This window comes from Kogia breviceps, chromosome 15 (assembly GCF_026419965.1).
Source record: "Kogia breviceps isolate mKogBre1 chromosome 15, mKogBre1 haplotype 1, whole genome shotgun sequence".
NCBI lineage: Eukaryota > Metazoa > Chordata > Mammalia > Artiodactyla > Physeteridae > Kogia > Kogia breviceps.
The window spans coordinates 82,644,336-82,664,819 of NC_081324.1; the positions used below are offsets into that span (position 1 = coordinate 82,644,336).

Genomic DNA, 20,484 nt, shown 5'->3' on the forward strand with positions numbered 1-20,484 from the left:
CCCTGTTCCTCTGTCACTGGTTCACATCCCCACTCTGTGGGGACCGAGGAGGCCCCTGGCCTGGCTCGGTTTCAGTTAATTCATAGAATTACAGGTGAGAGCCTTTTCGAGCAGAGGGCAGGATCCCAGTGGACTCCAATGTGACTCTCCTAGGATCTACCCGTCATGGCGAGATCCTGGGCCAGGCATTGAACCCGTAGCCTTGGGGTGGTAATGCCTACTTCACAAGGTCGTTACGAATATTGAATCAGATAACCCCTTCAAGGCCTTGGCGGGTCAGTAGCTAACGTTTAAGAAGCCGTCACGGTGTGCCAAGCATCTTGCTAAGCCCCTTTTGGGCATTACCTCGTCTAATCCTGGTGACGAGCTGCCTTTGTACAGATCATGAAGCTAAGGCTCAAGGGGGCGAAGTCACCTGTCCAGAGCCAGGGAGTTCATAAACGCCAGTGCTGGCACCTGCGGTCCTTTGGAGGAGGCAGAATTCAAGTTCACGGCCACTAGCCCAGACTTAACACCCCAGAAAAATCTAGAATACTGAGCAACCCAGCTCCCCGACTCAGGAGCTCTGCTCACCTCCCATTTTAGTACATGTACAGCCAAGAAAGACCAAGTCCGACTGCAGGGAGTGAAAGCTCAGGGAAAGCTGTGAGCCTGGGTAGAGTTATCTGGAAGGCTCCAGGCGGGAGGATGGGCACAGGAGGACATGAAGGGACAGGGCATCTGCATCCAGCTGTGAGTCTCCAGGATCCACCTGAGGTCAGCCCAAGCATCGGGGTCACGCCGTTTCCAGGTTACCAGGCAAAGCTCAGGGCCGCTGACTTGTTAAACATGAGCGCTTACTGTCCTTAATTAGCATGACCTAATGCTGGGACCCATAGGTTGAGCCTCTGCCTTCTGTACCTCCACCACACACGGCCATGTATCCTGGCATAGGAAGGAGGCTGAGATTTTCATAAATCGAGGGAGTGTTTATATATATATATATATATATATATATATTTTTTTTTTTTTTTTTTTTTTAAGTCCCAGAATTCACCAGAGGAGGCTTTTGTGTAATGAGCGCCCCAGAGTACACTTAAAATAAGATGCAATTTACCAAGTCAGGGCCGCAGGGCTGCCTGGCGCTTCTGCACTAGGTCGAGGTAGAGGGAAAGCCTCGGGGTTTGCGGCCGGGCAGACCAGCCCGAGCCAGGGGCTCTGCTGCTGGCACTCAGTTTCCCCATCTGGGAGGTTGTTGAGATTAAACGAGGTGACTGTAAATGCCCTGGCCTGGTGCCCAGCATGTAGTAGGTGCCCTGGATGTGTCCATGTGCTTCTCTTTCCTTCCCTGTCTCTCTTTCTTTCTTTCTCTCTCGTCTTTACAAAAATGGCCTGGTCCCAGGTGCACAGCATGGCCCAGAAAAGCAGGGTAACACCACATGGGTGTCTCTAGTTTAAGATGACCCTTTGCTCACTTCTCGGCCTTTCGGCTAAGATCAAGTGTAGTATCTGTTCTTATCAGTTTAATACCTGATACGTCCTCTATCCAAGGACTGTATATTGAACGGATTTTTGGAGCAGGCAGTTGGAATAGGAGCTTTGCTATGTGTGGATGTGTGTCCTCGCCACACGTCAGCCTGGTATTGCAGTACCCCCAGGAATGGCGCGCCCGCTTGGGGAGTAACTCAGTATCAAAAGGCAAACTGGGGGGCCTTCCCTGGTGGTCCAGTGGTTAGGACTCGGCACTGGCAGTGCTGAGGGCCCGGGTTTGATCCCTGGTCCGGGAACTAAGATCCCACAAGCCTCACGGTGTGGCCAAAAAAATAATAATAATAAAATAAAATGACTCTTTGTGCCCCAGAAAAGGTGTCCAGGACAAGGGGGGGTTGTGTCCCAGGATCCCCAGCGTGGCCCCCCGGCTCAAGCCCTAATGCCCTCGCCCAGCTAACTTTCTTCCCCTTTCCCTTTCGATTGTGAAAAAATGTCATAATAAAGAATAGTAGAGAGAATAGCATGATGAAAGCCATATGCCTACCCACCTAGGTTTTCATAACGTTATGCCACATTTGCCTCATCTATTTTTTTTAATGTGTTAAGTTTTTAAATTGAACTACAATTTACAAGTAAAAACATGCACAGCTCTCGAGCGTAAGATTCAGGGAATTCTGACAATTGTATGCAACCCGTGCTAGAAGATTTTAAAGTACATTTCTCCACATCATGATACTTAAGTCTGTACCTAAACACTTCAGCACGCATCACTGATAAATGACATTTCTATCTACCCACTGTACCATTATCACTTCTAACAAAATTAATTCCTTACTTTTAAACTCCAGACTGTATTCAGATTCCCCGTTTGTCCCAAAATGTCTCTCATAGCTGGCGCATTCAAAACAGGGTACACATAAATTCCATACACATCATGCCTAGTTGTTAGGTCTCTTAAATTTCTTTAATCTGTAATATGACAGTAATCTTCCCTGCTTCTCCTTTTATTTATTTTCTTCTCTAGTCGCATTGACTTGCCGGAAAGCCTGGGCCAGTTGTCCTATAGGATATCCACTTTCTGCTGTGAACTTGTTGCTCTCTCTCTCCCTTTTATTTTGTATCAAGTGGAATTGGTCCAGAGCTGGATCAGATCCGATGAAACGGTTTGACCGTGCTGCCTTGTGGGACCGCGCTTTGGCCTTTGCAGTGCTTCAGAGCCAGGCCCACAAGATGTCTGGTTTCTTCACCCAGAATGAGACCTCACGTGACCCCCCAAAGATTTTGTTTTATTTATTTCTTTTTGGCCGCACTGCATGGCATGTAGGACCTTGGTTCCCCGACCAGGGATCAAACCCGAACCCGTGTTGCCTGCGGTGGGAGCTCGCATTCTTAACCACTGGACTGCCAGGGAAGCCCCCCCCGCCTTTTTTTTTTTTTTTTGGCCCAAAGATTTTCAATATGCTGGGCCACCGTCTGCGGTCGGCTGCCGCTAACACAGGAGTCCCCTCGGTGAGTCGGGGAGGGGGAGATCAGATGAGGCTCCACCCCGCGCAGGACATGTGGGGCGGCCCTGGGTGGGCAGCTCAGGGGCCTCAGGAGGGAGAGGTGTCTCCTCCCCAGGAAGAGCGTCCTGTAGGGCTGCGGGCAGCAAGGCTGGGGGGACTGAGCCCCCCACACGCCTTGAGTCAGCAGCCGTGGCATTTCACGCTGTGGTTCTGTTCCCCCCGTGCAGATGATAACAGCAACCAGAGCTCCATTGCAGACGCCTCCCCCATCAAACAGGAGAACAGCAGCAACTCCAGCCCCGCTCCCGAGCCCAACTCGACCGTGCCCGGTGATGGCGCCGACACCAAGGTGGATGAGGCCCAGGCCGATGGGAAGGAGCTCCCCGGGGCCGAAGGTGTGTGCCCTCGGGGGCTGGGCTCAGAGGGGCCTGCCTTCAGCCAGGCACTTGGAAGGGTCTTTAAGGAGGTCCTGCCAAGTGCCAGCCCCAGAAGGTGATGGTAGAAGAAAGGTAATGCCTGGAGCTCATATTCTTGAGGGGCAATTAAAAAAATCATACAATGTAATATTTGAAAAAGAAGTGCTTTGGAGAATTATAAAGTAAGAAAGGGGAGTGGGTTAGGGTTGCATTTTAAATGGGATGGTCAGGGAAGGCCTCACTGAGAAGTTGACGTGAGAGCAAACGAGGCTCAGGTTAGGGGAGGGAGCAAGCCAGGCGGGAGAAGAACATTGGGGGCAGTGCAAAGGCCCTGTGGCAGGAGCGCGCTCAGCATGGCTGGAGAAGAAGGCGTGAGGGTCTCAACAAGTGAGATGAGGTCAGAGAGGAGGCAGGACCTCGAGTGTCGAGTGTCAGGGCTTATAGGCCACTTCACAGACCCGGGTCTTTATGCTGAGTGAAACAGGAGCCTTTGGGAGTTTGAATGCCATGATATGAAGTATCACGTTGGTGGCCGTGATATGAAGTATCATGTTGGTGGCCGTGATTGAGATCAGACAATGGGGAGGCCAGGGTGGAGGCAGGGAGACCAGCGAGGGGGCTACTCTAGTTGTCCAGATGGTGGCTGATGAGGTGGTAAGAAGGGGTCTGATTGTGGAGGACGTGTGTATACATGTGTATGTGTATTATAGGTTTGTTTATTTTGAGGTTTCTGGATTCTGTTTATGTATTTATTTATTTATTTAATCTTGAGTCTTCTATTTATTTTAATGGTTTTTAAAAAAATTTATTATTTATTTTTGGCTGCATGGGGTCTTTGTTGCTGCGCACGGCTTTCTCCAGTTGTGTCAAGCGGGGGCTGCTCTTCGTTGTGCAGCTCAGGCTCTAGGTGCACGGACTTCAGTACTTGTGGCTCGTGGGCTCTAGAGCACAGGCTCAGTAATTGTGGCACACGGGCTTAGCTGCTCCGCGGCATGTGGGATCTTCCCGGACCAGGGCTCGAACCCACGATTCTTAACCACTGCGCCACCAGGGAAGCCCTATTTTAATGTTTATTTATTTGGCTGCACTGGGTCTTGGTTGCAGCGCGCAAACTCTTATTTGTGTCACGTGGGATCTAGTTTCCCAACCAGGAATCGAACCCGGGCCCCGTACATTGGGAGCGCAGAGTCTTAACCCAGGGACCACCAGGGAAGTCCCTCTGGATTCTCTTTAAATGAATAATTTTCCAGTATACAGAAAAATTGAACGAAGAGTATAATACTCTCCTGTATACCCACCAGCCAAACTCATCAGTTGTTAATGTTTTGGGGTTTTTGGTTTTTGTCAGAGGGGGGTTGTGGTTTGGTTTGGTTTTCTGGGTTTTTTTTTTGCTTTGCTTAAAAGTATTTTTTTCTGAGGCCATTTGACATTGAGTTGTAGACCTTATGACGTTTTGTCTCTAAACACTTCAGCATGCATCTTTTAAAAATAAGGACATTCTCTTACATAGTCACGACGACCATTATTGCACCTAAGAAATTGAACAGTAGCTCCTGATTGTCTAATATCGAGGTGTGTTTCGGGGGCAGAGGTGAAAGTGTGTTCGATGGGCGGTGTGTGGGCTGTGAGAGGGGGGACTGGAGAGTGACTCTTGGCACCTGGAGGGACGGCCTTGCCGCCACCTGTGATGGGAGAGGGGGAGGGGCGGGGCCAGTGGGGTGTGGCGTGTGGAGGGGCAGGGCCAGGGCCATCCAGGGTGCCTGCAGATGCCCGAGTGCAGAGTTCGGGGTTCCAGGGAGAGGTCCGGGCTGATATGCCCTTACCTGGTGGGGCAAGGCAGCTGGCCTGGAGTCCGGGCTTCCAGATGCTTGGGGAGGGCGTGCATCTCCTTGGGAGAAGGCCGTCCTGTGTTGCGGAGTTCATTCACATCCCCTTCCATTCCGTTCCACACACTTCACCCACGTCAGCCCCGTGCAAAGCTCCATGCCAGTCCTGGGCGACAGTCAGCTGAGTCCCACACCTGACTCCCAAGAACTCATGGGCAAGACAAGCATTGAAGCTGAGAATTACAGTCTACAGAGGTCGCAGACAGACTAGATCGAGCATGTGGTGTGCGGGTGTGACCGTGGAGCCCAGTGGTGTTTTTATTTTTAATTGAAACTCGATGCCGAAATTTTTTTTTTTTTATTGGAGTAAAATTGCTTTACAATGTTGTGTTAGTTTCTGCTGTACAATGAAGTGAATCAGCCGTATGTATACCTATATCCCCTCCTTCTTGGACCTCCTTCCCTGCCTTCCCCCCCATCTAGGTCATCACAGAGCACCGAGCTGAGCTCCCTGTGCTTTACAGCAGGTTGTCGATGCTGAAATGTAAGAGTTGAGCAATTTCAGTTAAAATAAGATCGATTGTCCCCCTCTCTTGGAAAGTGGGAAGATCTGGCAATACTGGACCTGCATTTCCATTGAGCAGCAACCAGCTAGAGCTGAGATGTGGCTGCCTCTCCAGAGAGGGCCAAGAGGACCTACATTCACCAGTTAACCGCACTCCCCAACACGCCCTATTGTCTCCCTGACGCTGAGGCCAAAGGCAGTTGCCATGTATTACACCGTGGGATCACTGTTGTTTTCCGTTTTTGTTTGTTTGTTTTTTGGCTGCGTGACTTGTGGGATCTTAGTTCCCCGACCAGGGATTGAACCCGCGCACTTGGCAGTGAAAGCGCAGAGTCCTAACCACTGGACCACCAGGGAATTTCCTGTTTTTCTCATTGTTGATTTAAAGGAAAGTTAATACGTTTCTTGAACCTTTTTCTCTAGTAAAGGGTGGAAAAGTAAAAGGCTGAGAGGCTGGGGGAATGCACATTTCTTTGAGGAAGAAGAGAATATTCCTTTACATTTTCTTTACAAAGCTTATTTGTGTCTGAATTAAATATTTGACTCATTCATGGCACTGCCTGGCCCCTAAGGGGGCTTTTCAGCTCACGGTGAGATGCAGTAAGGAAAGGGAGCCTGGAAGGCTTCCCAGAGGAGGTGCTGTCTAACTTAGTCTTAAAGGATGATCAGAGATAGGAGGGAACTGGGCAACCCAGACAGAAGGGACTGCAGGGCAGCGCCTGGGGACCTGCAGGGGAAGGTGCCCATGTGCCAGGAGCACCTCTGTGCAGGGGGTGCAGGTAACCCTACACAGGGGAAACAACCATGAATTAGGATGCAGCTTGAAGTGCGCCCCCAAGCTCTCCCGGGTCCTCCCCCTCCTCGGGGCAGACCACTGCTGAGTCTGATTTGTAGCCTTCCAGAGATAGTCTGTACCTAGAAGCATCTGTATGAGATGATAACCTTTCTCTTTAGAGTGCTTTCACTTAGCCGTCACCATGGAGATAATTCCACGTTAGGACACACGGATTTGTCTTATTTTCTTTACCAGCCTATCATTCAATGACGTGAATGTGCCATGATTTATTTAAATAGTCCCCGCGTTGGTGGTCATTTGGGTTTTCTGTCTTTTTCCTACACCGACAGTGCGGGAGGGAGCATTGGGTGCACGCCTCTTTGCCTCTTTGCTCAGGTGTGAGTGGGTGTGTAGGACGCGGCCCTGGAAGGGGGCTGAGGGCCCTCCGTAGGCCCTGCGGGGTCTTCCTCCAGCGAGCCGGTGGGCGGAACGGCAGAGCAGTGCCTTTCAGCCTGGGCGCTGTGGGCATGTGAAGCCGGATGAGTCTTTGCTGTGGGGTGTCCTGTGCGTGGCGGGGTATTAAGAAGCACCCCTGTCACTAGATGCCAGTAGCATGCCCCACCCCCAGTCGTGACACCAAAAATCTTTCTAGATGGGGCCAAATGTCCCCTGGGGGAGCAGGGGACAGAATCGTCCCCAGTTGAGAACTCTGTCCCAGGGACTTTGGCGCCGCCGTCTCCCGTGTACAGCACGTGGGCATCCCCTCTCGTCCCCATGGGGCCCCCCCGCCCGCGTCTGGCGGGGGGAGGTGCTGGGACGGGGCTGTGCACACAGGACGAGCTCGTCACATCTGAGCGGACCCTTGCTGGCCGAGTGGCCTCAGGCCAGCGGCATCACCTGCGTGCCTTCCTGCTTCCTCGTTCATGAGATGAGGCCAATAGAAGTTGCCTCTCCTCAGGAGGCTGGAAAGGAGGCGGGGCTCGCGGGGGTGGGGCAGCGGGAGGGCGGAGCGATCCTGGTGAGCTGGGGGCGTGGCCTGCGGGGCCCTGTGTGGACCGCTCCTGGCTTCTTGCTTGCTGTGTTGTTTGATTGTTTGTTTGTTTGTTGCATTGGGAGCGCGGAGTCTTAACCACTGGACCACCAGGAAGTCCCAGTGGCTTCTTATTTTCTGGCCATGGCCTCGCTTCTCCCATGTTTGGGGTCTGCGGCTCCTTTGCCCTAAAGGGTCCGGTAGAGCCCGGCTGCGGGATTACGTTTGGAGTCGGTGCTTCCACAACCTACCCTACCATCCACAGCCCCACGCCCCATCACAGGTCCAGGTAGGAACCACACCGGCGTCCCTCCTGGCCGGCCCAGGCCTCCCTCCTGGCCGGCCCAGGCCTCCTGGCCGGCCCAGTTGCCCAGCTTTGACCAGGCGGGACCGCGCTGGTGGCCAGGCCCGCCTGCCCACGGCCCAGGGCTGCCGAGCTCCTGTGGGAAGGACAAGAGGCGGACCCTCGGGCCTTCCCAGGTTGGGGCCTACTGCCTGCGGGACAGGGCGGGTTGGTTGCCAGCTGTTGACCTTGCTTTGAACTTGTTTACTGCTGAGTGAGTTCAGGGAATGACATAACGTCCAAACTCCCTGGACTAAATTTAGGCCCTCGGAAAATAATTTCCCCCGAGCGCGTTCCAGTGCTGCTGGGTTAAGAGAATCAGGCCGCTGCAGCGAGGCCTGGAACGCTCCGCCAGCGCAAAGGCCAGTTCCCGCTGCACTCTTGGGCCGGTCAAGGGGGGTTAGTGTGACTCCCTGGGTGACCGGCGACCTTCCTGATTTCGAAGACTGCAACCGGGCCCTCACCTTCCTCTCCACTCTGGAAAGCCCACCTGTAGTCACAGAGAAGGAGGACGATAACAACCGCAAAAGTTTGTTAAAGCAAACATATATTATGAACTAGAATATAAGGTTAACATGGATATTTTCTTCTTTTAAAATTGAGATGAAATTCCCATAGCACAAAAGGAAGCATTTTAGGACTTCCCCGGTGGCGCAGTGGTTGAGAGTCCGCCTGCCGACGCAGGGGACGCGGGTTCGTGCCCCGGTCCGGGAAGATCCCACGTGCCGCGGAGCGGCTGGGCCCGTGAGCCATGGCCGCCGAGCCTGCGCGTCTGGAGCCTGTGCTCCGCAACGGGAGAGGCCACAACAGTGAGAGGCCCGCGTACCGGAAAAAAAAAAAAAAAAAGGAAGCATTTTAAAGTGAACAGTTCAGTACCATTTAGCACATTCATAAGGTGCAGTCATCACCTCTGTCTAGTTCCAAACTGTGCTCATCACTCTAAAAGGAAACCCTGTATCCTTTGGCTGTCACTCCCCATTCCCCCCAGTCCCTGGCAACCACCAACCTGGTTTCTGTCTCTGTGGACAGAGACAGAAACATTTTCCGGACATTTCATATCTATAAAGGGAGTCGTGTAACATGTGCCTTTTGGCTGGCTTCTTTCACTCAGCATCATGTTTTCAAGGTTCATCCACATTGTAGCCTGTGTCAGTACTTCATTCCTTTTCATAGCTGAATAATATTCCATCGTGTGGATGGACCACATTTTGTTTATCCGTTTATCTGTTAACTGACATTTGGGCCGTTTCCATCTTTTGGCCGTCGTGAATGGTGCTGCTGTGAATGTGCACAGGTGTCAGTTTGAGGGCCTGTTTTCAGTTCTTGTGGGCCTATCCTACAAGTGGAATTGCTGAGTCGTACAGGAATTCTATGTTTAACTTTTTGAGGAACTGCTGTTAACATGGATTTTAAAGGTAAAACTAAAAATATCAAAGATATGTCAGGTTTGCGGGGAGTTTGTTTCTCTGCCCTAGATAACCCCTCATTGACTCCCACCTGGGATTATTTTGCTGCTTGGATACTTCTGTCTTTCCATGTAATCCTCACAGCGGCTCAGCAGGGCGCCTACTGTCGACCGTGACTTTACGGAGGAGGGTGAGGGATCTGAGACCCAGGAACCAAGTGGCAGAGGCAGTATTAGAATCCAGGCCGGTTTCTAGACCCTGTGTCCCCTGCCCCAGACACCAGCTTGTAGGTGAAGCCCAGGGGCCTCAGTGAGGTGGACCCCTGACCCTCCCCGTGGTGGCAGGAGAACCCAGCTCGGACCCTGGCGGGGTGTCGGGTTTCCTGGCACTGCCCCCGAGCGATCAGGACTGCTGGTTTAGGGGACGTAAGAGCGTGTGTTAACCGAAGCTCCCCTGGGATGGACGGGCTGAGGGTCAGCCTCCTTGGGAGGAGGGCTGCAGCTCCTTCCTGCCCTGTCCCCAGCCCTGTGTGCCCTGCTGGCCTCAAGCCCTGGAGTGCAGCCTACTTTCCCCCATTTCCCCATATTGCTTGCCTGCTTTAAAACTTAAGCCTGGAATTTTCTTCCCCTTTGTTATGGCTCTGCCTCAGAAACCCCAGAAAGTAAGGCATTCTTGAGTATTTTAGTGTGCTTTTTACAAATTAGGGTGACATACGTTGTTGGTGTCTTGGATGCAAGCAGAGCCGGGCCCTGCGCGTAACGTGGCTGCTCCCTGCATGCTCTCTGTGCCCAAGATAAGCTTCAGGTACAACCTGCTAAGGCCTGCACCTTCCTTCTGCTAAAGGAACATGGTGGGGGGAGCAGGGAGACCGAAGCATGAGCAACAGCTCAAATGACTGGCAAAACAGGGCTCATTAAATAAGTGACTGCTTGATAGAATGCTCTGCAGCCATCTTGGAGGCTCTTGTATTTACAGAGTTTTTGAGGACATATATTTTGGAGAAAGTCTTCCAAAATACTATGAGATCCTCTTCGGGGAGAGTGTAGAACCGTATGCATGTAGGGAGAAAACATCGGAAAGCTGGGACTAAATCCTCTAAAATGTTAGGGGCGTGGTAGCTGTGGATGGCAAGATAGTTGGTGATTTAATTTTTTTCTGTATTTTCTGTTTCTTGCAATGCCAATGAGAAAAATATCCATATTATTAAGAGAAATGTTTACAAAGGGGCAGTTACCTCTGTGGATTCCCCAGTGGAGAAGGCAGGCTCCCTAAAGGAAGAGGGAGGAGTCAGCAGCCATGATGGTTGGAGCGTGCTGTGTCCACCAGAGGGCGCCAGGTGCACGCAGCACAAAGCATCCTGTAGCATCCTTTATGTGGCCTCTCAGGGCGCTTGGTAGGTGATAGGTGTGCGAGGGGAAGGGTCAGAGGCCGCAGGGCCAGAGTGGGGCCTGCCTGCTTAAACTGAGATCCCTGAGAATAAGTAAGAGGCTTCCCAAGCCCCGCAGCTCCTTGCTGTCCTGACAGACCGCCTGGCCACAAGACTACCCAATTCCAGGTATTTTTAGTAGCTGGTCCATCTGGCTCCGCATCTCCCGTGTCTGAAAACAGCTTCTGTCGTCTTGCTTTTTCCCTCAGACGCTTCTGATGAGCAGAATTCACAGTCTTCAATGGAAAACTCGATGAACAGTTCAGAGCAAGTAGAACGGCAGCCATCTGGAGATGTGGGTCTGGCTGCAGAGACATCCACAATCTCTCAGGTACCTCGGTCGAGGTCTCAGAGGGGCAGCCAGATCGGCCAGGAGCCCGTTGGGGTGTCGGGGGTACGTCAAAAGGTGTTTTGCTGTCGTGTTTCGTTGTTTGCCCTTTGGACGATTGGAACTGTCTGGTGTTCAGGAACGTCCTCTGCATCTGAGCTGGTCACTGGGGCCCGTGGTGAAGGACGAGACACACGGGTCTGGCCCTTGGGGTGGGTCCTTTATCCCAGCCTCGGCCTCACCACTTTGTTTATTCGGGTCCACAAAAGCACTGCCCGGTCTCAGTGACCCAAAGTCAACTTCCCTTAGAGCTGGGAAGATGAGACTTCAAAATCCTCAATGCCCAATGAATCATCCTTTGGAATTTCGCAACTGACAACACTCCCCCTGGTTGGATCCCTTTCTGGGTCATCACTGTTTGCCAGAATCTGGTCTGAATCAGACAGTGCAGGCTCAGGTGGCTTTGTGGACAGGAGGAAATGTCCCGGGTTCGAATCCCAGATCCTTCACTTGACACACATGAGCCTCAGTATCTCCATTTGCTAAAATGGGATCACGGAAGTGTCTTGGGGCCGGGGTGCGGGCGAGAGGAGAGAATGTGGGTAACACACTTAACCCAGAGCTGCGCGCACGACATGCCCCGGGGTTGCCTCGGCCTCCATGGTGATTTTTTTACCGTCTGCCCTCTGTGTTTCTCTAAGAGGTCTGAGGACTCAGGTATCAAAACTTCAACTAATAAAACTGTTTCCATTCTGCTGCGTATTTTCATACCTGGGGAGAAATTGACAAGTAGCAGAAAGAAGTCTGTACTTCTGTCTGTCTGTACTCTGGGGAGCCTTCAACCAGGCCTTCGGCAAGGGAGAGTGCCTCTCAGATTTTTCACATCTCCATACCCTTGGATCTGCAGCCCCCTTTCAGCCTATAGAAGACCCTTCCAAAGGCCCAGAGGCACAGAGGTGGTGCTGATGAAAGATGTGTTTGCAGTGGCAGAAAATCGGCCACAACCTAAGTGTATTGGAAGGATTAAATAAATCTGGGGTCATGGATAAAACAGTCTGCTATGCAGCTGTTAAAGAGTGTGTTTACCCAGGTACAGATAGAGAACAAAGAAATATTCTCACAATGTGAAACGAAAAACACAAGGCAGAGCCTCGAGCGTAGCACAAGCCCATTTGATTAAAACTATGATACAAATCAAAGCCTCATGTAGACAGAGCTGGTAAAACCAAGAAGCAGCTGGGGTCTCCTGGCCTCTTGAGCTCAGTGGAGGAAAGATAGCTTGAAACCTTGATCCACACCCTGGGGGCATGTAACGCTTTCCACTGACATCTGAAAAGTCCAGGGGTCTTCCGTTCTAACACACCTCCCCCACTCCCATTTCCGGGGACCCAGACCTGAAATGGGACCTCTTCTGCCATTTTCATGCTCACATAGCATGCCACCTGTCTCCAGAGCTGCTGCGTTTGTGAGCAAGGCGAAGGGTGCGCTGCACTAAAGCAAACAGCTTGACCTTGATGTTCAGCCATTCCTGTTTAAAAAAGAAAAAAGGCTCCCCGTCCCCTTTCTCACGCCCTCCCTCCCGCTCTCTCCCTTACGCAGGACAGTTCTCCTGTCTCCAGAGTCCGCCCCCAAGCTCACATACTGTCCCCCACCGGGTGCTGTGCAGACACTGCACCTGAACGGGATCCACCTTCCGCGGAAGGCACGGCGGCCCGCTTTCTCCCGTTAGTTTAGGCTGAGCTTTTATCACTTTCATCAGGAAAAGGGAGGGGTGCCTCCCTGCCGTCCCTGCTCTCTGGCTTTTCCTCAAGAAACTCACACACATCCTACATCAAGGCCCGGGGCTCTCTGTTTCACACTGATTGGGTACCCACTGGGTGTCGGGCAGTAAGCCGGGTAACGGGGTAGCCAGGGTGAGCCAGCAGACATGGTCCCCCGGCCCTCGCGGGGCTCGTGATGGGGTCGGTGGGGGGGTGGGGCGGGGGCAGAGACACAGCCGGGAGACGGCAGGCGCAGGCGGAGGACGGGAGCGGGGTGGTGAGAAGATGCTTAACGGGAGGGTGGCAGGACGAAGCGGGAGCGGGAGGCCTTCCCCGCCTGGCGAGGAGCTGGGATTCTGTCCTGAGGCCCGTGGGACAGTATTCTATGTGTGATCGCTGCTTTGAGAGGATCTCTTGGGTCCTGCTCAAGGCCGGGTAGGGCGGCCGTGGAGCGGCTGCCGCACCAGCCAGATGAGGGTTGGAGGCTCGGGTGTGGACAGGGTGGCGGGCAGAGGGCAGAGGGGGTGGGCCGGGGGTCTCTGGAGTTGGAGTTGGGCTTGGGGGCACGGGGAGGAGGGAGGGCTCCAGGGTCCGGTGGTGCTGTCGCCAGCTGTGGGAGCACCGGTTAGGACGGGCGAAGTCAGGAGCTGGATTCGGGTGGTGGGTCAGGTTGGAGCTGCCTGGGATGGTGGCGTGAGAAGGTCGAGGGAGAGGCAGATGAGTGAGCATTGACCTTTCTTTTTTTTGAGTCCCGGGACTTCTTGGGAATTTGGTGGCAGCTGTGGACGCCTCCCCCAGAATAACAGACTTGTGTACATTCCACAGTGCTGAGTGTCTGCGCCGGGCCGGGCACCTGTGCTGCTGAGCCCTGGATGAGCAGTTGTTAACACGGCCAGGTTGGTCTAGCCTTCGAGCCTGCAGAGGTAAACCCGAAACTGCGTATATAATTACCCTGCAGCTAATGAGAGATTGGAAGACTTGAGTGACTTGGGCTTGGTGGACACAGGAGCGGCTTGGGTGCGAGGCTCCCCGTGGGTCCAGGAACCTTTTTGAGTCCACGAAAGGGTCACAGGGTCAGAACCACAGACGCCCACCCTTGGGTCCTTCCTGGGCTGATCTGCAACCTCCCGGCTGACCTGAGTCGCTTTCCTGGAGTCTCAACGACTGTGTTTCTCTTTTCTTCTTCTTCCCCCAAGGATCTGGAAGGAGTGCCACCCTCCAAAAAGATGAAACTGGAGGCATCGCAACAAAACTCCGAGGAGATGTAGACACCGAGTTCAGTCCTCTGATCCACTTCTCACTGGAGATGCATCAGCAGGCTTAATTCTAGAACAACCTCACCCGAGCGGATCCCTGTTGGGTGCGAAGGGAACTACTAACTTTTCAAGTTTACCAAGTGCAAATCCAAGAAAACCTAGAACGGCGTAACTTCTCAGACACTGAAGAACTTCCTGCTGTGAAGCAAAACACTCGAATCTTGAAGTGACTGTCCTGGGGAAGGCGGGGTCGACAGCTCAGGAGCGTCTGCACACTGTCTCTGAAGCCAAGATTACATTTGTGTTGCTGCTGTATTGTTTTGTTTTGTTTTCCACTTCTCTATTTAAGGATGTAAGCTATTTGAGGGTGGTACCGATCAGGAATTCGCTTTTTCATGGGGCTTTTCACTGTTCAACCGATTCCTTCCACTTTCTTTTTTTGTGCCTTGTGCCCTTGAGGTGACCTCTGGCATGTTTTCCTGGTTGTTTTGCATCTCCCCTTGCAAGTGCCCTCTTGGTTCAGTTCAGGCAGCCATTGCCCCGGTCCTCACATCTCTCTCCTCCCTGCCCCAGGACTTCAGCTGGAGCGGACCAGGCAGGGAGAAGGAGAGCCCGAGGCTGCAGAAGAGCAGGACCTCCCGGGCAGCCTGACTTCCTGGTCCAGGGGGCTGAGGGACACACCCTGAGCCCCAGGTGGGGACAGCACCAGCCTCCAGGGTCCGAGGAGTCTCCGATGTCTGGGCACTGTCCCCAAAGGCTTCCACAGAGCCCTTCGATTGTCCTGGCACTTCCCCCTCTGCTGCCACCACACCGCGTTCTCCCACACCTCCGAAGACGGACTGGCTTCTGCCGCTGACTGCAGGATTGTCTCCTTAAGACGATAAAGGGGCGGAGGAGGCTGGGAGCGGACGGCAGGAATAGCTGGTGCTGAACTTTCTCTCATAGGACGTCGCTTGGATTTCAAATCCACAGTCACCTGCTGCCCTCTGCTTGCCGCTCTCCCCCCCAGCTCCACCCGTCCCCACCTGCAGAGCAGGCAAGGTTGCAGTCGGCCAAATTCCAAAATCCGCTTGCTTCTACATACTGTTCCGACTCCGGGAGCCAACAGTTGGATCGTGTCTCATTCCCGGATGCGATGATGCTCCCAGACGCTGCTACGGCGGAGCGGGCCTTGAGGGTTGGACCTCGAAGGCCAGAAACGAGGCACCGAGGGACTGGAGAGCTTTGCACTCCTCCAGAAAGGGGCAACCGGGTCCCTTCCCCGCCTCCATCCCCCGCCTGCACTGGGACAGCTTGCTCTCACTAAAATGGAGATGCCCTCCCCCCTTGGACAAACTGCCTAATTGTTTGGTTCTGAGGCCCGGTTTGCTCTTAATTCCTATACAGACTCCTCAGACCTTAACCCTTTTCCTGAGCTTTCTTTACTGCACTGGAGTTCCAACTCCCTTTGAGTTGTATGGCTGGGAGGGAGGGTTCCGGGGTTTCGGGGTTTCGTTGGTTGTTTTATTCTTTTTTTCTGTTTGTTTGTTTGTTTTTGTTTTGGCTAATTGGTGCATATTCAGGTACCACCTTTTTCACATGTGGATCTCTCTCCTGACCACCATGGGGGGGTGTCTGCCAGATTCCATTTTCTAAGAGTGTCTGAGGGTGAGGCTCTTATTTGTTTTTTAAGGGAGCCAATCTATTTCCTGCACTTCAAGAAGAATCAAAATGTTCCTGAATTTCAAATACCTCATGCAAAAATGTCTCCTGAAACAAAGGAAGAAAAAAAAAAAAACATGAACTTTGAAAATCTTAATGTTGAAGTTAGCGATGCCGAAAGGTTTCTGTCTTAAAAAAAAAAAAATCTTTATCAATTTCACCCCTCAGGCAGGCAGTTCTGCGGAGAACTGTGTCCTGCGTTACCTCTCAGTGTATCTCAAGGCGGCTTTACCTCCAGACCCTATAGAGTTAGAGTTAACTTTTTCCTTTGCAGCAAAACTCCATTTGGATGCAAGATGAATTTGGATATTTATTTCCTCCTCTTTTTTGGGAAACGAGAGGTTACAAGCAAGACAGCTGAAGGAGGATCACACACACGCATCCGTGGAAACGGCAGGGTCCTCTCAACAGGCAAGGGGAGTCGACACGCTTGAGGACGAACGAAGCGGACACCCAGGATACGAGGCTGTCATAGTTTTTCTCTGAAGTGCCTGAAGGTAGGAATGGGCCGGGGGTCGGGACCGATGGGGCCCCGCCACGGCCATGCCAGGCAGAGCGCCAGCGGCCCTGCGCTCCATCCACGCCGGCCGGGAAGGCCTTCCACGCGGGATGATGAGACTGCAAAAATCCACACGTGCTTCCTTCCCCGACGCGGCTCGCTCCGCAGCCGCCGCTCCCCACCCCTCGCCCCCAGCCCCACACCTCAGAATCTAAGACCTTTCAGCCGGCGAGCCAGAGGCGGGGGTCCTGAGCGAATGCCTTCCGCGGACACCAGGCCCCGCGGCCTAAAGGGCTCCCGGGGCAAACGTACTCCCCGAAAAACTTGAAGCTGGGGGTGCTGCAGCTACACATTCCACAAAGTGCTGGCACGCACCCCCATAACCCGAAGGCGGTGGACCGACCCATAGGGTGGTGACCTCCCATTACCAACGATGTCATGGTTTGGAATGTTCATTATCAGCCAAGGACCTGCTTAGAGGTATAAAGACCTTTTTTCACTGTTACCTAATTTTTTTTTTTTTCCTTACAATTTTTTTTTTTTTGGTGTGTTGTACAGCAGTATAATTTTTCACTTATTTATTCCATCAGTAGATATGGTTTGTACAATGTACAATGGTTCCATTTCAGAAAATAAAAACTCAGATCATGAACGCCATGCGATTTTTGTAGCATCGTGATACAGAGTAAAATCCGGTGGATGGTGAGAAGGTTCCCCACCGGCTGCTCTGGTGTCTCGTGCACGGCCACGCGGCCCGAACTCTGTACCCATCGTCCACGCAGGCACTGTGGCCCCCGCCTCCCGCGGCCGGTCGTGATAGCTGCCATCGTTCAGCACCAGCTGGATGCCGTGGGTGGGTGTTGTTTGCCACCTTACGCACACCTTGCCTCTTGCCGAGTCAGAGCCAGAGCCCCGGTGTAACTAACTTATAGCCATGCCCGGCCCCCCAGCCCGGGTCCTGGCCCAGGACACAAGTTTGCTGCGTCCCTGACTGTGGGAGGCTCTGGCCCATGGCAGGGACTCTGAGATGTCAGCTCACGAGCAGCTGTGTCTTGACTTGTCTTAACTCGTGGTCAGGCTGGAGGCAGAGCTGCCCCAGGGCCCTTCTCCCGCACCCCACCGCCCACCCCCAGCGACTCAGGCCCTTTCTCCCGCTCAGCTCAGACCCCCTCCCCCGGTGGACTTTTTCCTTTCTTCTCTGTGCAGTCTCTCCTCTTCCAACTCTCACACCTGAAACGGGGCCCTGGAGGTGGGACGATTGTTCTAGCGAGGCCCATGCTAAGTCACCCGTGTTGACTGTTGACCGACCTGCGGGCAGACGTTCTCTCCTTTTCGTTTTGTCTGACTGTCTTCCGCACCCCATCCCTTTTTAACATGTTCCAGTGTTTTTACCGGGATAGGTTGCTCAGCAGAATAAAGTGATACGGAAAGTTCAGCCTGACAAAACACCAATCATAGGGGCCTTGTTTGCTTAACAACAAAAAAAAGTGCCTTAGCGGGCAGACTTTCACTCTCTCTGGTGCTCCTGTGGTCTGGTCCCTGGGTCTCAGGCTCTGGATGAAGGTCCCTTCCTTCCAGACTTGTCTCTCTGGATCTCCCCCCTTCTCCCTGCCACTCTTGTCTCTACCCCGCTGGGTCTCTGTCTCAGGCATTCTGCTTTACCTTCTCTGTCTCAGCTCCCTGTCTGCCTCTGTGGAGGTGTCTGACTTCTCATCTCCCTCAAGGAGCGGTTGTGCCCAAGGGCTGGAAATTGAGGCTTTACAGGCGTTCATTGAGCGCCATCTGTATACCGGGCCCTGGGCAGCAGTGACTCAAACTTGACCCTTTCTCTCTAGGCAGATAAGCTGGTGTATTAGGATACTCAGCACATGGAACTGGGGAGGTGCATTTTGATAGCAGGGATCAGGGAGGCTCCTGGGATGGTGAGGAAGTCTGGGCATGGAGCTAAGAAGCTCATTTTTCCTTGTGGACGCTAAGGAGGGGTTGGAGGTTTCTGAGCCAGGGCTCTGCCGGACTGGGGGCAGTGTTGCTAGTGAATGGCGTGGATTGGAAAAAGCCAGATCGGAGGTGGGGGCAGGGCAGCTATGGAAATGGACAGTAGGTCAAGCAGGAGGTCAGGAGTCGGCAAGAGGGCCCGTGTGCCCACAGATGATGTGCAGGCAATCAGCACTGCAGCCAGGTAGGGTGGGGAGAGGTTGGGGAGGAGGCAGGCAGAGAAAGCTCTAGTCCAGGTCCAAGACTGGACCAAGATAAGTGTCATAGAAGTGCATGGTTGGGCTGAGGAGGGATTGCAACCCCTAAAGACCAAGTCTACCCCCCCACCTGCCTGGTGAGGAATGCATATTTTCCTCCAGAGGCTCATAGTAGACACTGGCTACCTTTGCCAGTTGCATTCCCTTCTTCCAGTAGGGGTCCCCCTCACCCACTCTCAGTCCCAAGTCTGGCCCGTGTGACCCAGGCCCCTCCCCCTGGCAACAGCAATTGGGTCAAGGATGATCACATGACCCAAAGTGGCCCAATGAGAGTCAGCTCTGGGATTTTTGTGGGAACTGTTGGGAAACAGTTCTGCTAGAGTGTTGGCTGGAGTTGTTAAATGGAGCCACTGGGGCCACCTTCACCCCAAGGTGGGGAGAAGCCTGCCTGAGAATGAAGCCAACACAGGAGAGTGTTGAAAGATGGTGAGTGTGAGCCTCCTGAGAGCAGCATTTAAGCACTGGGACCCAACCAGCCCTGAAGCCAGCCCTCCTGAACTTTTCTATTTTGTGAGCAAATAAATGCCCATGATAGTTTCGGTCAGTTTTCACTGGGCCTTTCCCCACCTGAGCCCCCACCCCTCCGCCCAAGGGCTTGGAGAGTCTCCTGGACAAATCCAGAAAGAGGGATGGTTGCTAAGATGGTAGCTCTGACTCCTGACTGGGTGTCATTTTCTTGGAGGGAGTGTCTCTTTCCTCCAAACTTTGCCCTTTCAATGCTCCCATATGAGAAGGACTCGGAAGTTTCACAGCTGATGACAAACAAGGAAATAAGCAGAGACTAACACGGACCTGTTTTGGACTTCTGAAGCAGCCCCTTCTAGAATCCTCAGAACTCCAGCACTTCAGAGCTGTGTGACCTCAGGTAAGTATCTTAACCTATCTGGGCCCCCCACTTCCTCATCTGTAAAATGGAAAGAATAATTGTGCCTACTCAGGTTGCTGTGAGGATTAATACATGTAAATTAATAAGTACATGTAAAGTGCTTGGGACAAGCCCTGGCACATAGTAAATCTCAATAATGTTAGCTGCTATTGTTATTACCATTGCAGTTATTATCCCCAGACACATCTAGACTCTAGAAATCCAGCTGATAGAAAATGAAGCACAGGGAAAGGCATAATCGCCCACTCCCAGCTGCTTTGGGCTTGCCCTCTGAGTTACACTTTGCTCCCTGAAGACTCACCTCTTACCCAAATGATTGACACTGGAGTCATCCACCAAGCTCGCTCCACGTGATCCAGAGCCTGAGTGGTGCCTTGTGGGATGTCTAGAAGCCCACCAGGAAACAGGCAGAAGGGGAGACATTCCTGGTCGAGGGAAGGGCTTGAGCAAACGGCTGGAGGTTTGACAACACATCCCTGCTGCAGGCACTGGCTGCTCTATAAGACACGCTGCAGGCACTGGCTGCTCTATAAGACACGCCCAAGCAGGGAGCTTCAGGCCCGGGTCTCAGAGGAACAGCTCCCTGGGGGCTCATTTTTCCAGCCTCTCTCCTTTACCATTGCTCTCCCTCCACAGGCTCTGGGGGAGAAAGGCCTCTGGGAGGCAAGGGCCAGAATGTGGTGTCAGGCCTGTGGGTCCTGTCTCCCTCTGGGGTACCCCTGGGTACACCGGTGCCCGCGGATGCACTGGATGACTTGGAGTCAATGGCTTTATCTCTTTAGACTTGGCCAGAGATAACAATCTGCTTTGCATCAAAGAATCTCAAGAGACTCTTAAATCCCGCTTTTCTCCCTTAGGGCTCTCTCAGTTATGAGCTCATTTGACCTCCTTGTCACCCTGGGTAGTAGTTTAGAGCAGGGATCAGCCTCCCCATTACACAGATAAGAAAACCGAGGCCAGGGAAGTGACTGAACAAAGGTCCTGCAGGGACTCAGTGAAGAAGGCTTTGGAATCCAGCCTGTCTTCCACTAGACCAGGGG

The 20,484-nt window shown here is 52.9% G+C and overlaps 1 protein-coding gene and 1 pseudogene across 4 annotated transcripts in view; both read left to right on the top strand.

Annotated features, from left to right (window-relative positions):
* The window catches only part of BCL7A (BAF chromatin remodeling complex subunit BCL7A), a 29,912-nt gene extending 12,954 nt beyond the window's left edge, over positions 1-16,958 (top strand). For 2 of the 4 annotated variants that reach the window (XM_059040720.2, XM_067014363.1), the window contains 3 exons: positions 3,203-3,370; positions 10,972-11,156; positions 14,047-15,506. In XM_059040720.2, coding sequence (XP_058896703.1) covers positions 3,203-3,370; positions 10,972-11,156; positions 14,047-14,118 — 425 coding nt within the window. In that variant the 3' untranslated portion in view covers positions 14,119-15,506. Of the gene's footprint in view, positions 1-3,202; positions 3,371-10,971; positions 11,157-13,675; positions 13,740-14,046 lie in introns of those variants that run through there. The other 2 variants (XM_059040721.2, XM_067014362.1) reach the window with 2 other exon arrangements.
* LOC131742977 (U2 spliceosomal RNA) lies at positions 1,450-1,653 on the top strand (annotated as a pseudogene).
* Positions 16,959-20,484: the final 3,526 nt, after the last annotated feature.